Genomic DNA, 17,777 nt, shown 5'->3' on the forward strand with positions numbered 1-17,777 from the left:
CATTTTTTTCACTGTTAGGAAGTGATCATACAGTAGCTCCAGCTCACAATATGCAGCGAATAATCACTCTACAGTACATGGTTACTTATGGCCTGGTGGGCGCAGGGTCATTTCTCTAGTTCGCTAAATTTAGGTCAACATTATTAAGGCAGTGGTCATGATACCTGTCGCTTATTTTACGCTCTCTGAAAAACACAATTTTTGCTTCTTAACATTTAGTGTTTTTCCTGGCCACTGCATCTTCAAAATGCTGCAGGAACCTTTTTCCTGCATAAAATGCAGACACAGCACACTATTCAAATGAATGGGGTGCTGTGCCCGAGCAAACACGGCCTGCAAAGGTGCAATAATGTGAACCTGGACTAAACCTGATTCAAGCAAGAACTCATTTAAAGTGGTTGAAAAGGTAGAAGGTTTTTTTACTTTAATGCATTCTATGCATTGTGGTAAACAAAAAAACCTTCTGTGTGCAGCCCCCTGACTCCTTATACTTATCTGAGCCCATTCTTGATCCAGTGTGGTGCTCAAGAGCAGCGTCTCTATCTCTTCGGAGGACAGACTGACAGCAGTGGGAGCCATTGGCTTCTGCTGCCGTCAAATCCTGTGATGAGGGAGTGGAGGGCGGAGCTGAGCTGCATTGTCTGTGTCTATAGCCTGCAGGTGTGGCACGATAGGAAGCAGCTTCCTATGGTGGCACACCAAGAGAAGGAGCCAGGAGTGCCAGAGGAGGACCCGAGAAAAGGATGAGGATTGAGGTTGCTCTGTGCAAGACCATTACACAAAGTAGGTAATTATAACATGTTTGTTATTTTAAAAGAAAAATCAATTTGACTGCCAACATAGTTTTCCCTTGTTCCCAAGCTTTTTTCCCCCAGTGTTCAGTAATAAAACGCTAAAGACAATGTAAAAGATTTGAGGTTTAATAACAAAAATAAAACATTTTTAAAAGAACAAGTACTAAAAGTTGTAAACAGGTCAGGACAAGTCCATTCGAAGCTGCCTGGTGGACTTTAGAAGATGAGTAAAGTTCGAAAGTTAGATGTACATATAGTTTATCAGTCTGTGGAAATTCTCTGGCCTATTTCAGACGTTTTTACAACAGTATGTAGGTTTCATATACAAACACAAAGAAAGGGCGCACCAGCCTAGCGCATTATCCTCAGCGGGCTTTTAATAACATAAGTTTAAAATCAACTACTCACAAACATGCGTAAAAGACCAGCATACCAATTCCAAAGAGCAGCATAATTTGAAAAGTCCAATGTCTCGTGTAGACGGAGGGCTGACGCGTTTCAAGGCCATTCCTCTGAGGCTCTGAGGAAGAGGCACGGCCTCGAAACGCGTCAGCCCTCCGTCTACACGAGACATTGGACTTTTCAAATGATGCTGCTCCTTCAGAATTGATATGCTGGTCTATTACGCATGTTTGTGAGTAGTTGATTCTAAACTTATGTTATTAAAAGCCCGCTGAGGATAATGCGCTAGGCTGGTGCGCCCTTTCTTTGTGTTTGTATTTGCAGTGTTGTTGACCACCCCGGTCGTAGAGGGCAGCAAAGCTTAGCCATAGTGGATGCCAAGTGTGAGTTCCGAGATAGAGGCAGCCTGAGGACCTAGTTCTGAGCGCAGGAGCAGGGTGCTCAGCATCACTCTTTTCGTTTCAGGTTTCATATACACACTGCCTTCACCTCTATCAATGTTCCACCAAACAGCTCTGAGGCAACAGCCCTTTGAGGCTAGTCCACCCAAAACTGTTTATAGTGATGGTGATTGGGTCAATAACCCATTGGCTTTCTGTATATAAGGCTGCATTCACATGTCAGCGTATGGATCGCGGCGCGATTCCGCCCGCAATCCGGAGATTATTGCAAATCGCGGGACGCCTGTGCGTTGCCCGTGATTTGCAATAGCACCCCAAACGCTGAGCAATGTTGCCGCGATTTCCGCCTGCCGAATCGCGGTAACATCGCGCAAAAAAAATTGCGGGACGCATTACACCCAAAAAAGTACAAGAGCTTCTTTGGAGCGTATTGCGTCCCGCGATTTTTTTTTGCGCGATGTTACCGCGATTCGGCAGGCGGAAATCGCGGCAACATCGCTCAGCGTTTGGGGTGCTATTGCAAATCACGGGCAACGCACAGGCGTCCCGCGATTTGCAATAATCTCCGGATCGCGGGCGGAATGCAGCCTTAGTGGGATTTCTGTACCAGAGGACCCTTCTGCTACTGTCCACATACATCTACTCATAACTGAACAACCAGCTTTAAGTGGACAAACCCTTGAAAAGGTCCTTATGGTGAGAAGATAAGGATCACACTTCTGCCCCAGAAATCAGGGCTTGGCACTCCTTTTCCATCACTCCTCGGAATACGAGGAACTTGTGGTTAAGGCCTGGGTGGCAGTGAAGTTTGTAGAAAGTTCCTAGTGCACCTCCAGGGGAGCAACATCCATAGTACACGCAGGACACACGGGAATGGAGAAGCGCCATGGAACACATGATACAGGGTTCATGTGTCACGTATACTTCATACCCAGTACATAGGTATGGCAGCTCTCCAGTACACTGTCCGCTGTTCTCTTGTGTGCGCTTCCGGCTCTCCCCCTCATCCCCTATTTGTTCCCCATCCTTTTTGGTTACGCTGTGCTTTTTGGGTTGTTGCTCAATTTCCAGTCCAACGAGGCATTCATATGCACCTCCTCCTTGTTGGCGTGCCACCATGTCTATTGCCACCATACAAGCATGAAGCAGTGGCTCTCCCTTTTCTCCAGTTTGATCAGTCCCCACTGCCAAAACTTTGCCACTTTCTCGGTCAACCACAACAGCGCCAACACCCTTCCCTCCTCTAGCCTGGTTCAACTGTGCAGCTTCCACAGCCCTGCACATGTAACTGCCAATTCTTAACTTCTCCTCATCAGACACTCCTCCTCCATGACTGCCTTGCTCCAGGTTCACGGTCTTAGGCTTCGCATGGTAGGTGCTAGGCCAAATTCCTGCCCACACTTGCTGCTCCTTACAATTCCTTGCTGCACGCGATGGGACTGAGACCACAAATGGTTCTCCCAATCCAGTTAAGTCGATAGGGTCATCTTTGAAAATTTGTGTAAGCGAAGGAACTGGAGTTGTGTCACCAACCTTCACATCAATTTCTGAGCTGCAATCCACGCTGTTTACTGTGTTATCTTTAAAACAGTTCATTTTCTCCTCAGCTGTGACGGGTCGAAGTAGAATGTCAAGATGAGGCTGATGAGCTCGAACCCTCTTTAAGTGTTTCATGCCATCTGAAAGAGGGTATTTTAAAGAAAGAACCTGGGATAACCGAGAAATTTGCCTTTTGTCTATAATTTGAGCAGCAAAATACGGGCACAGTGGCGGACTGATGTTTCCTGACTCATAGTCCTTAAGTTCTTGTTCTTCTTCTGGTGAAAGGACTGGAGTAAGTGACCACGGAGAAGAAAGGGCATTTTCATCTGCAGACGGGGCCATGAAAGTAGCAAGAAACTGTAATAAAAGAATATCAGTTAATAACTGGCATTTACTGCAAGACATTTCACGTTCTGTTTTCTATGCTTCAAGTAACAAAGATTTTGAGACATTATTTTGTACAAAAGGCAGTGAAATTAAACTTTGAAATACATTTATAGCTTTTTAAACATCAGAAGTGTCAGTGCCGGTTCACACTGCAGCGGCACGACTTCAGGGGCGACCTGTGAAGTCCCGTGCACCGCGACTTCGGCGCGACTTGCACGGACTTCATAAAATGAATGTCTATGCAAGTCACTCCAGGTCGCCCCGAAGTAGTACAGGACCCTTTTTCTAAGTCGGAGCGACTTGTGTCTCTCCTATTAGAACGGTTCCTGTACCGAACAATGGGAGCGCGACGGAGCGCGACTTGTCAGGCTGAGAAGTCGCGGTCCAAGTCGGATCAGTGTGAACCGGCACTTACTGTAGTTCCAGTCAGGGGTGTGGAAATTTAAAAACAAAACTACTTGTCCAAGGGCCTAAATTGGGTCCCAATCTACTTGTACTGATAAAAAAAAAAAAAAAATTTCCCAGGATTGAAAATATTGATTTTTTTTTTTTTTTATTAGGCAGAGGTGCTTTTAGGAACATCTGGGGCTTTTAAAAACAAAAGGGGCTTTGTGACGACTTAAACTTTAAATGTTTTATATTTTTTGCTAGAAAATTTCTTAGAACCCCAAACATTGTATATATTTTTTATAGCAGAGGCCTTAGAGAATAAATTGGTGGGTGTTGCATTTTTTTATGTCACACAGTATTTGTGGAGTGGTTTTTCAAACGCAATTTTTTTGGAAAACACTTTTTTTAATTTCAATGCAATTTTAAGCACAATATATAACCCGATTTTTGGGTAAAGTAAAAAAGATGACGTTATGCCAAGTAAACAGATCCCAAACATGTAATGCTTTAAAATTGCGCACGCCCATGCAACGGCAACAAGCGATGCAAATTTTACTATTCATAGGCAACACTTTAAAAGGTTTTACAGGTTACCACTTTAGATTTAATACACAAATTGCTCTCCTTAGTTGAAGTGTTATAAAGTGTTTAAATGCAAACAATAGGTAAATGATTAATGTGCCAGTGGAAAATAAAAAAAGAAAAAAAGGATGTGTTTAAAAGCACACTTGGTATGATGTGTGCCTTACCTATACAAGTAGTAATCCGTGCAATATATATTATTGATCCGTGCAATAAATATTATAAAATCCAGTAAAATCACATCTATGCTAATAGCGGATAAATACAACAATAAATAGTGCTCATGCAGTGAACTAATAGTCCCAAAAAACCAAATCAACAGTCTTTTTGTTGCTGGGTAAATCCGTGATGTTTAAAGGGATGTATATTCAATAATCAATGAAAAACAGCTAGTCAGGTGTTACTAAAGTGCTTCCAATGCTTTAAGGGTGGTGTGGGTGATGGGTGAAACACACAGGAGCTCCCCTCCAATTGCTCCCGCACTCACCGGAGGTATGTACCCCTGCAGGGGTAATAAGCCTTATTGCAGCGTTGTCTGTAAGACTCCTGAGGGAGGGGGGGGGGGGATGTCCCCCTTTTTGCCAGATAATAGGATCTCCTCTTACGTACAGTCGATGATGATATGTAAGGAAGAAGTGCTGATATAGTGATGTACCATTTTAAAATAGCTTTATTCCAAAAAATTAAAATTCAGGTACTCACATAAAACTCAATGGTAACGGGTATCTAAGCAGTAGGGGCCGTGAGTCCCTCGTTGGCGGCTGCTTCTGGGACGCTATGCGGGTCAGCGACCGGATCTGCGTTGCAGTGGGGCGGAAATGACGTAATCGCGCACGACGCGTTTCGTCAGAGCTGACATCAGGTGCGTACCTGATGACGTCAGCTCTGACAAAACGCGTTGTTTTTACAGTCTTTATTTATCAATTAACACCATAGCACTTTAAATAATAATATTCATTTTTATTTATCACTTCATATCAGGCAGCGCCACTTTACCTCACCTTGCTCATATATTCTGATATAGCCTTCTGGCCATATTTTGAGGTAGGCTGCAGCCTTCCCCTTTCGTCCACAAGCGCGGAAATTCTTATCTCTACCACTTTAGATTTACATAGGAAGTCTGGTGCCAGAATTACTGCCCACGATCTGATGTTTGTGTTGGTACCTCACACGTATGGGACGATCGCTGTTTGCATGTGTGTGGGACTGACATGTGCTTTTGCCTTTGTGCGCAAGCACAGGGGGACGGAGGCGCTTACAATTTTTTTTTATTATTTATTTATTCTTACACTTTCGCTTTACATTTTTATCTTTACTTTTATTGCTGTCACAGGGAATGTAAACATCCCTTGTGACTGCAATAGGCATGTGACAGGTACTCACTATGGAGAGATCTGGGATCAATAAGACCCCAGATCCTTTCTCCACCCTTAAAAGCATTTGATCACACCAAGATCGGTGTGATCAAATGCTTTCCATTTTTAAACATGGCGCCAGGGAAACCGTATGCTCATTGTTTCCTGATTCCTATACCATAGAGATGGACAAAGCATTTTCGGACATTGCACACCTCTATGATCAGCCAGTGGCCGATTGGGTATCCCGGTGGAACGGGACAGAACGTAGAAGGTGACGGGAGGGAGAGGGGGGAGATCGCTAGATAACCGCTGTGACAGTACTCACCGTCACTGGGAGTGAAAGACAGATAATTAATGGTTTGGATTGCTTCAAATGTGTTCGGTGTTAACACTTATGATAATGTGTATTGAACTTCAATGTCAGAGACACGCTCTCTCTATTTTCTGTCTATTGAGGTGTGATGTGGGATTCTGTTAAGCCTGTCTGTCCCATTGTTAATTGTTAATGAACTCACATATTGTGTCTGTCCAGATGGCTAGATAACTAGTTCAGGTTAATTCTATTTCTGTATACAATTTCATTTGCATATGATAATGTAATCAGGCAAACCCTGACCTGATGGGGTAATTTGATTAGGGGGGGATGTGCTCATGTGTGTATAAATTGAGTGTGAACTGTTCAATAAAGGAGAAGGTTCCAAAACTTGTACAAGCTAAGTTGTCGGCTAGCTTTGTATGGGGGAGGCTGGAAAATCTGATATCTATGTTCACGACTGGGAGGAACCTGTATACAGACAGAAGTCCACAAGTACAGTGTGGGTTGTGAATCCGTTACAGCCGCCCGCATTGCCTTTACAAGAGAGACGACCGTTGGCTCTAAACCCTGCTGCTTACCCGTGTAAAAAAAAAACGTCTTACCCCGTGCCTGGAACTGCATGTCTTAGGCGTTAGGCGATAGGAATTGAACAACCCTGTCCAGTGCTGCCTTCCACTACTCCTCTTCCAGTCTGAACGATGCCCAGTGTCATTCAATTGACTTTCCCTGAACCCAGGGTGTCATGAACCTGTTCTTTGCAGCTTTAGGACTGCCCACCACTGGAGAAGTGATGAGAAGAATAAACACCCCAAATCATAATAATTTCCATAACTGTATCTGGAGAATTCAATCCATTTCAAGAATACAGTTTTCTCTATCAGTCTTTTATATAATGAAAAAATACAATCCACTACAATCCGTATAAAATGTGAAATTATCTGATAGGAACAAGAATGTCAATGATATTGAAAACCAAAGGGGGCCACACTTGAGCCCCCATATATCAGGAGAGTTGACTACCACCACAACAGAAGGAAACGGATAAAAAAAAGGAGAAACTCTACAGAGGGTGAGTGCTGTGTCCATCAATGAACTCAAAGAAAGGGATTTTACGTTATTAAAAAAAATCCCTTTTATCTTCTATGTTCATTGACGGACACAGTTGCTTCTTTTTTTTTTTTAAATAATCAAAGAGGGATGTCCCCAAGCAGTGCTATAATGAGGGGTGGGCAAATCCATTAATGGAGAAAAACCCCCGAGCAACATGCCAACAATCCAAACCACCCCAAAAGGTGCCCAGAAATCCTAAACAGCCACCTGTGAATCTTTGCGGCCAAAACTAGCATCAGAAGATGCCAATACATCAACTTTATTGAACTTAGTAAACGTGTGCACAGACAACTAGGGCGCCGACTTGCAAGCTTGAAAAACAGACGCCTGATGTCGGAACACTCAGGAGGCGCTGACTGCACTGGTGGAGTGTGCCGTAAGGGGCAAGAAGGAAGGTTCTTGCCCCCTTAATGGCATAAGCTGCCAAATCGAACGGGAAAACGGTGGCAGAAGGGGCCGCCAAGCCTCTCTTTGGACCATCCATGAACCCAAATAGATAATCGGACCTCTGAAAAGCAGCTGTCACAGAAAGGTACAAGCAAATTGCTCAAACCACGTCCAGACAATGCAGAGCCACCCCCTTAGGGTGCGACTGCTGAGGACACAGAGAAGGAAGACCAATGTCTTCATTTAAGTGGAAATCTGACACCACCTTTGGCAGGAAAGAGAGATAAGGCTGAAGCACCACCTTGTCCTTGTGTAGAATCAGTTAAGGCAGCTTACAGGACAAGGCCACCAACTCCGATACCCTCCAAATCGAAGTGACAGCTACCAGGAAAGCAACTTTCTGAAAAAAGGGGAAGCAAGGGAATATCCTGGATGCTTTCAAAGGGAGGCTGCTGAAGAACAGACAGTCCCACAGTGGCAACGGGAAATCGCAGAGAGGGCAGCACATGGCGAACCTCCTGAATAAAAGTGCGAACCAAAGGATGCGTGGCCAACGGTTGCTAACAGAAAACGGCCAGAGCAGAGAATTGACCCTTGATGCTCAACGCAAGCTTCGGATCCACACCTTGTTGGAGGAAGGCCAACATCCAAGCCACCGAGAAAGAGTGAGAATGGAACCCCAAAGTCTCGCACCAACTGATACAAGCTCTCCAGGTACAATGGTAAATTTCCCTAGAGGTAGACTTACGAGCATAGTTGGGATCACCGAGCCAGACAATCCCCTGTCTTTTAGCACCTATCATTCAATAGCCATGCCGTCAAAGCCAGTGACGGAAAAGCAGGGTGGAACACTGTCCCTTGAGATAGACGGTCCTCTCGAAGAGGTAGCTGCCAGGGAGCGTCTGCCACTAACTGCACCACATTGGCATACCACGGACAGCGAGGCCAGTCCGGATCCACCAGGATCCTTTCAGCCTCTATCCCCCGTAGCAGACGAGGAATCAATCGGAGGGGTGAGAAGGCATAGATGAGATTGTACTGATCCTACTGCGCGACTAGCGCATCTGTCGCGTCTGCCAGGGGATCCAGCAATCTTGCCACGAATCTTGGAATCTTTTGGTTGAGACGGGACACCAGGAGATCCACGTCTAGTGTCCCCCAGCAAAGGCAGAGCTGATGAAACACCTCCCGGTGCAGGGATCACTCGTCCTGATCCAGCATCTGATGGCTGAGATAATCTGCTTGCCAGTTTTCTACCTTCAGAATATGTACGGCGGACAGAACTGGAACGAATATTTCTGCCCATGTTAAGATGTGAGATGCCTCCAGCGCCGCTGCTGCACTTCTTGTGCCCCCCTGATTAATGACATATTCCACCGCGGTGGCGTTGTCCGACCGGATACGGGTCGCCAGACCACGAAGGCGATCCGTCCAATGAGTTAGTGACAACCGGATCACCCGAAGCTCTAAAACATTGATGGACAGTCGAGCCTCCACCGAAGTCCAGTGACCTTGAGCTGAGTCCAATCCCAAGATTCTGCCCCAGCTTGACAGGCTGGCATCTGACGTGACCACAGTCCATCGAAGGGGAAGGAAGGACTTTCCATTCCGTACGGCCGGTGACCTCAGCCACCAGAGGAGAGAGGCCCTCGTCAACCACCCCAGGAGAACTCATGTGTCCATACTCCTGTCACTAGGCAGAATGACTGGAGGCCTATTGAAGAGAGGGGGTTTTATACCCAGAGAGGACTGCCCATAGGAGGTGTCGAGTTTTTTTTCTGCTTAGTGTCCTACTCCTGAAGGTGGGGCTATAAAACCCTGTTTGGTTATGGGTAGAGCTGCAAAATTAATCGTTAAAAAATCTCATTTGGAGCATTTCCTTGATTCATAGAGTGCAGAGCTGTTCTCTGCTCACTCAGCTGTCAAAAAAAAAGGAGACTCAGAAGTGTAGCAGCCTCTCCAGCACCCCCTAATATTCACCTGAACCCGATCTCTGTCTAGGGATATCCTGGAGTCCCTCAGCCGTCCAGAACTCTACCTCCTGATTGCACTAAGACACAGCAGCAGTGCCATTGGCTCCCACGGCTGTCAATCAAAGTCAGTCAGCCAATCGGGAGGTAGAGGGGCGGGGCCGAACAGCAACTCCGTGTCTAAATGGACACACAAAGCTGCAGCTTGGCTCGGGTGCCCCCATAGAAAGCTGCTTGCTGTGGGGGCACTCGATAGGAGAGAGGAGCCAGGAGCCGAGAAGGGGAGGATCTGGGCTGCTCTGAGCAAATCCACTGCAACAGAGCAGGTAAGTATAACATGTTTGTTGTTTTTTTTTTAAAACGACACTTTACAATTAGACTCCATTCACACTAGCACGACTTGTCAGGCGACTTGTCAGCCTGACAAGTCGCGGACGGTCGCGGTCCCATTGTGTGGTACAGGAAAGGTTCTAATAGGAGCGACACAAGTCGCTCCGACTTAGAAAAAAAGGTTCCTGTACTACTTTGGGGCAACCTGGGAGCGACTTGCATAGACATTCATTTTATGAAGTCCGTGCAAGTCGCGCTGCACGCGACTTCACAGGTCGCCCCCGAAGTCGTGCCGCTTCAGTGTGAATGCGGTGTCAGGCTGTGAGATAACTATAAACACAATGTTTTACAATGTATCATGTTGTTCTTTTAGATCAAAGGAATGAACTTACGTCTGTAAAGGAGGGCAGTTTAAGGCTCCGTTCACATGTAGGCGTTTTGGGGCGTTTTTGGGGAGTTTTTCTGCTCTAGGATCAGCTCTCAAAATGCCCAACAAGACAAATCCTATTCATTTCAATGGCCCCTGTTCACATCTGAGCGTTTTGACGCTGTGAGCAAACGCCCAACGCTCAAAAAAGTACATGAGCTTCTTTTTGGGCAGATTACAGGCGTTTTCCATTGGTCTCTATTCAATCTAAAAACGCCTGCACAAAAATCGCGGTAAAAAATTGCAGTAAAAAACACGCGAAAACGCTACGCTCAGGTGTGAATGTAGCCTAACCTCTCAAAGACTATGCCTTTTTCTGACTCTTATTTTTTGCTATAAAATTACTTAGAACCCCCCAAACATTATATATATATATATATATATATATATATATATATATATATATACATATACATACACACACACACACACACATATATACTTTTTTTAGCAGAGACCCTAGAGAATAAAATGGCGATCGTTGCAATCTTTTATGACACACTGTATTTGCGAAGCGGTCTTTCGAACGCAGTTTTTTGGGGAAAAAAATGCACGTTTTTAAATTAAAAAATTCGTCCAGCAGACGTCCTCTGACGAAACGCGTAGGGTGGAGTCTATTACGTCATACGTCACTTCCGGTGTTTGGAGCTCGGGCCGTGGAACGCGGAAGCTTCCCGGCTAGACATACTGATTGCGCCTACTACGTGAGTTACTACGTCATTCTGCATTGCATTTGTATACGGCATCATGGGGTTTCCTCTTTTGTCCTTTGAGGAACTAGAGAGCCCGTTCACGCTCGTCTCACTGGAGGAACCCCTGGGTTTTTTTTTCCTGCTTCACCTCAATTGCCACAAACAGGTTGTATATAAGGTGCGACACCTAGTGGTCACACTGGTGGATGCAACCTCTTCTTTCACCTATTGGAATTTCTAATTCTTTTGATTATCTGCACATAATAATTTCTCAGGAGGAATTCTTATATTTATTGATCTAAATTATTTTTTTTATTTTCATCACTTTCGTACTGGTAACTACACTGTATAGTGTTTTTCTAATAAATTATCACTGCTTCTCCATTTCTGTCTATTTATTACACAGCGCTTGGCACTTTATTACTGCACCTTGTTGGACTTAGGATATTAATTGGTCATTTCTCCTAGACCATTTGGATAACAACAACACTTGTGCACTTTATTCTGATTTATTGATATACCCCAATAATTTTGGGTTTCACCATTTGATTTGGTACACCACTCACAGGTAGCGCCGTTTCAACCTCTTTGCGCCTTATTTCATTTCTAGCCCCTAGGGGTTCGGTTGTTGGCAGCTTACACCTTATTATTTCATACACGCTATTTATACAACTCCATAGCGCTGGTCACCTCTGTTCTTTTCAAAGAGGCAGGGTGGCCTCAAAAAACAAAGCCACGCCCCCCCAGCGTGTGACATCATCATTCTCCAGCTTCCACATTGCCTGAGGCTCCTGCCATCTGGCAATGAATCTCTATGTAATGGATCTCTATGTAATGGATCTCTATGTAATGAATCTCTATGTATTGGATCTCTATGTAATGAATCTCTATGTAATGAATCTCTATGTAATGGATCTCTATGTAATGGATCTCTATGTAATGGATCTCTATGTAATGGATCTCAATGTAATGAATCTCTATGTAATGGATCTCTATGTAATGAATCTCTATGTAATGAATCTCTATGTAATGGATCTCTATGTAATGGATCTCTATGTAATGAATCTCTATGTAATGGATCTCTATGTAATGGATCTCTATGTAATGGATCTCTATGTAATGAATCTCTATGTATTGGATCTCTATGTAATGAATCTCTATGTAATGGATCTCTATGTAATGGATCTCTATGTAATGGATCTCTATGTAATGGATCTCTATGTAATGGATCTCAATGTAATGAATCTCTATGTAATGGATCTCTATGTAATGAATCTCTATGTAATGAATCTCTATGTAATGGATCTCTATGTAATGGATCTCTATGTAATGAATCTCTATGTAATGGATCTCTATGTAATGGATCTCTATGTAATGGATCTCTATGTAATGAATCTCTATGTATTGGATCTCTATGTAATGAATCTCTATGTAATGGATCTCTATGTAATGGATCTCTATGTAATGGATCTCTATGTAATGGATCTCTATGTAATGGATCTCTATGTAATGAATCTCTATGTAATGAATCTCTATGTAATGGATCTCTATGTAATGGATCTCTATGTAATGAATCTCTATGTATTGGATCTCTATGTAATGAATCTCTATGTAATGGATCTCTATGTAATGGATCTCTATGTAATGGATCTCTATGTAATGGATCTCAATGTAATGGATCTCTATGTAATGGATCTCTATGTAATGGATCTCTATGTAATGAATCTCTATGTAATGGATCTCAATGTAATGAATCTCTATGTAATGGATCTCTATGTAATGGATCTCTATGTAATGAATCTCTATGTAATGGATCTCAATGTAATGGATCTCAATGTAATGAATCTCTATGTAATGGATCTCTATGTAATGGACCTCTATGTAATGAATCTCTATGTAATGAATCTCTATGTAATGAATCTCTATGTAATGGATCTCTATGTAATGAATCTCTATGTAATGGATCTCTATGTAATGAATCTCTATGTAATGGATCTCTATGTAATGAATCTCTATGTAATGGATCTCTATGTAATGGATCTCTATGTAATGAATCTCTATGTAATGAATCTCTATGTAATGGATCTCAATGTAATGAATCTCTATGTAATGGATCTCTATGTAATGGATCTCTATGTAATGAATCTCTATGTAATGGATCTCTATGTAATGAATCTCTATGTAATGGATCTCTATGTAATGAATCTCTATGTAATGGATCTCTATGTAATGGATCTCTATGTAATGAATCTCTATGTAATGGATCTCTATGTAATGGATCTCTATGTAATGGATCTCTATGTAATGAATCTCTATGTATTGGATCTCTATGTAATGAATCTCTATGTAATGGATCTCTATGTAATGGATCTCTATGTAATGGATCTCTATGTAATGAATCTCTATGTAATGGATCTCTATGTAATGAATCTCTATGTAATGGATCTCAAGGTAATGAATCTCTATGTAATGGATCTCTATGTAATGAATCTCTATGTAATGGATCTCTATGTAATGAATCTCTATGTAATGAATCTCTATGTAATGGATCTCTATGTAATGGATCTCTATGTAATGAATCTCTATGTAATGGATCTCTATGTAATGAATCTCTATGTAATGGATCTCAATGTAATGAATCTCTATGTAATGGATCTCTATGTAATGAATCTCTATGTAATGGATCTCTATGTAATGGATCTCTATGTAATTGATCTCTATGTAATGAATCTCTATGTAATGGATCTCTATGTAATGAATCTCTATGTAATGAATCTCTATGTAATGGATCTCTATGTAATGGATCTCTATGTAATGAATCTCTATGTAATGGATCTCTATGTAATGGATCTCTATGTAATGGATCTCTATGTAATGAATCTCTATGTAATGGATCTCTATGTAATGAATCTCTATGTAATGGATCTCAAGGTAATGAATCTCTATGTAATGGATCTCTATGTAATGAATCTCTATGTAATGAATCTCTATGTAATGGATCTCTATGTAATGAATCTCTATGTAATGAATCTCTATGTAATGAATCTCTATGTAATGGATCTCAATGTAATGAATCTCTATGTAATGGATCTCAATGTAATGAATCTCTATGTAATGGATCTCTATGTAATGAATCTCTATGTAATGAATCTCTATGTAATGGATCTCTATGTAATGGATCTCTATGTAATGAATCTCTATGTAATGGATCTCTATGTAATGGATCTCTATGTAATGGATCTCTATGTAATGAATCTCTATGTAATGAATCTCTATGTAATGGATCTCTATGTAATGAATCTCTATGCAATGGATCTCTATGCAATGGATCTCTATGTAATGGATCTCTATGTAATGAATCTCTATGTAATGGATCTCAATGTAATGGATCTCAATGTAATGGGTCTCTATGTAATGGATCTCTATGTAATGGATCTCTATGTAATGAATCTCTATGTAATGGATCTCAATGTAATGAATCTCTATGTAATGGATCTCTATGTAATGGATCTCTATGTAATGAATCTCTATGTAATGGATCTCTATGTAATGGATCTCTATGTAATGAATCTCTATGTAATGGATCTCTATGTAATGGATCTCTATGTAATGAATCTCTATGTAATGGATCTCTATGTAATGGATCTCTATGTAATGAATCTCTATGTAATGAATCTCTATGTAATGGATCTCAATGTAATGAATCTCTATGTAATGGATCTCTATGTAATGGATCTCTATGTAATGAATCTCTATGTAATGGATCTCTATGTAATGGATCTCTATGTAATGAATCTCTATGTAATGAATCTCTATGTAATGGATCTCTATGTAATGGATCTCTATGTAATGAATCTCTATGTAATGGATCTCTATGTAATGGATCTCTATGTAATGGATCTCTATGTATTGGATCTCTATGTAATGAATCTCTATGTAATGGATCTCTATGTAATGGATCTCTATGTAATGAATCTCTATGTAATGGATCTCAATGTAATGGATCTCAATGTAATGGATCTCTATGTAATGGATCTCTATGTAATGGATCTCTATGTAATGAATCTCTATGTAATGGATCTCAATGTAATGAATCTCTATGTAATGGATCTCTATGTAATGGATCTCTATGTAATGGATCTCTATGTAATGGATCTCTATGTAATGAATCTCTATGTAATGGATCTCAATGTAATGAATCTCTATGTAATGGATCTCTATGTAATGGATCTCTATGTAATGAATCTCTATGTAATGGATCTCTATGTAATGGATCTCTATGTAATGAATCTCTATGTAATGGATCTCTATGTAATGGATCTCTATGTAATGAATCTCTATGTAATGGATCTCTATGTAATGGATCTCTATGTAATGAATCTCTATGTAATGAATCTCTATGTAATGGATCTCAATGTAATGAATCTCTATGTAATGGATCTCTATGTAATGGATCTCTATGTAATGAATCTCTATGTAATGGATCTCTATGTAATGAATCTCTATGTAATGGATCTCTATGTAATGAATCTCTATGTAATGGATCTCTATGTAATGGATCTCTATGTAATGAATCTCTATGTAATGGATCTCTATGTAATGGATCTCTATGTAATGGATCTCTATGTATTGGATCTCTATGTAATGGATCTCTATGTAATGGATCTCTATGTAATGGATCTCTATGTAATGAATCTCTATGTAATGGATCTCTATGTAATGGATCTCTATGTAATGGATCTCTATGTAATGAATCTCTATGTATGCTCATTGGTTGCTTGGATCTCTCCATTTAGTGGCCACACTGCAGTATTTTCTAGAAATACCTTAATCAGCTCCATACCACATTATAGCCCCTAGATGGCGCTAATGATCATAGGAAATAAACATATTATTTATGTATATTATATATCACAGGGAGTGATCCTGTGTTTGCACAGTTAGTTTCATATTATTATAAAATAACCAGTCTGAGCCAGCTCGGGCCACCAGACCCAATGGCTGCCCCCCAGCTGACAGTCCTACCCACAACCATGAGCCCCATACTCGGGTCCTCTCTCCCTGGCTGACAAACCCCTTCCTATCTCTATAAGGAATACAAATTCCCCATCACCTTACCCTGTATGCTCCCACGTGCTCTTTAAAACTCCTGCAGAGGCGGGGAAAAGACGAGCCTCTGTGACGTCAGCCGGTGTACGCACGGTGATTGGCAGCAGTTCCCCCCCTCTGCTGCTCTTGGAACTCCGCACCCCTAAACCCAAATAGTAAGCTAAGCACAGCGTACAAACCAAGGTAGGAAGCGCCTGGCGGTGACGTCACGAGCACGTGCTGCTGCTGAAGGTGTCGGGGAAGCCATCTTTAGTGAGGGCAAGAGGCTTCTAAAGGTGACCACTGCGTTTATGTTTCCTAGGGAGCGTGAGTCAAGAATTGTCAGGGATGTACCGTTTATAATGCCAGCTGCTAGAACATAATAAGCCCTTTGTGATTAATAGTTCGTATTATAGTGGAGTTATTTCATATTTTAAAGCCGAACTCGACCTCTCTCCTCTCAACAGCCCCCTTGCCAGGTTCCTAAAGAGGAACTTCACCTGGAAAGGCAATATAGTTAGAGGGCGGAGGTGGGGCGAGTGAGGGGGAAGAGAGTGTCCAAACTATGGCCCTCCAGCTGTTGAGGAACTACAATTCCCATGAGGCATTGTAAATCTCTGACATTCAGAGACATAACTAGGCATGATGGGAAATGTAGTTCCTGAACAGCTGGAGGGCCATAGTTTGGACATAGCCTTATATGCTCAGTGCCACATTTGGCATCTTTCAGGGGGGAGGGGTGGGGCGGGTACCCTTCCTCACTTCCGGGAGACAGCACCGCGGCACTGTCCCTCTGAAGCCCGCCCCCCTTTTTCCTCCAATTACAAAGCGCAGCGCAGTAGGGAACCTTTCGTCTTCATTGCGGGGTTCCCTTACCCTGGACGGCGGTGGCAGCACCCAAGAGTGGATACGAAAATCGGCTTTGGGTGCCGACATGGCGGGAACCCTGGACATTTAACTTCTAATATTAAAAAGTCAGCAGCTACAGTATTTGTAGCTGAGGACTTACAATTTTTTCATGGGGGGGGGCGAACTCCTCTTTAACCACTTAAGCCCCGGAAGATTTTACCCCCTTCCTGACCAGGGCCTATTTTGCGATTCGGCACTGCGTGACTTTAACGGACAATTGCGTGGTCGTGCGACACTGTACCTAAACGAAATTGACGTCCTTTTTTTCCCCCACAAACAGAGCTTTCTTTTGGTGGTATTTGATCACCTGTGCGATTTTAACTTTTTGCGCTATAAACAAAAATGAGCGTTTATTTTGCAAAAATAACAATATTTTTCACATTTTTTTATATGAAATTCCCCCCCAAAAAAATGTAAAAATTAAATTTTTTTAACATTTTCGGCCAATTTGTTTAATGCTACATATGTTTGGTAAAAAAAATCGCAAAAAGCGTATTTTGATTGGTTTGCGCAAAAGTTATTGCGTTTACTAACAAAGGAAAGATTTTTGTCATTTTTGGTGTTTTTTTTTTTTTAACGCGTAATGGCGGCGATCTGCGATTTTTTTTTTTTGCGGGACTGCGACATTGCGGCGGACAGATCGGACCCTTTACTGACATTTTTGACACTTTTGGGGTTACCAGTGACATTTC

At 42.0% G+C, this 17,777-nt stretch overlaps 1 protein-coding gene across 1 annotated transcript; it reads right to left on the minus strand.

Annotated features, from left to right (window-relative positions):
* Positions 1-2,231: 2,231 nt before the first annotated feature.
* On the minus strand, positions 2,232-16,314 carry ADAT3 (adenosine deaminase tRNA specific 3). Its single transcript, XM_082269209.1, has 2 exons — positions 16,207-16,314; positions 2,232-3,496 (listed from the first exon to the last, which is right to left on the minus strand). The coding sequence occupies exon 2, from the start codon at positions 3,479-3,481 to the stop codon at positions 2,309-2,311; it is 1,173 nt and encodes a 390-aa protein (XP_082125335.1). The 5' UTR covers positions 3,482-3,496; positions 16,207-16,314; the 3' UTR covers positions 2,232-2,308.
* Between the last annotated feature and the right edge of the window lie 1,463 nt (positions 16,315-17,777).

The sequence above is a fragment of the Pelophylax lessonae genome, assembly GCF_965119305.1.
Source record: "Pelophylax lessonae genome assembly, chromosome: 9".
Classification (NCBI taxonomy): Eukaryota; Metazoa; Chordata; class Amphibia; order Anura; family Ranidae; genus Pelophylax; species Pelophylax lessonae.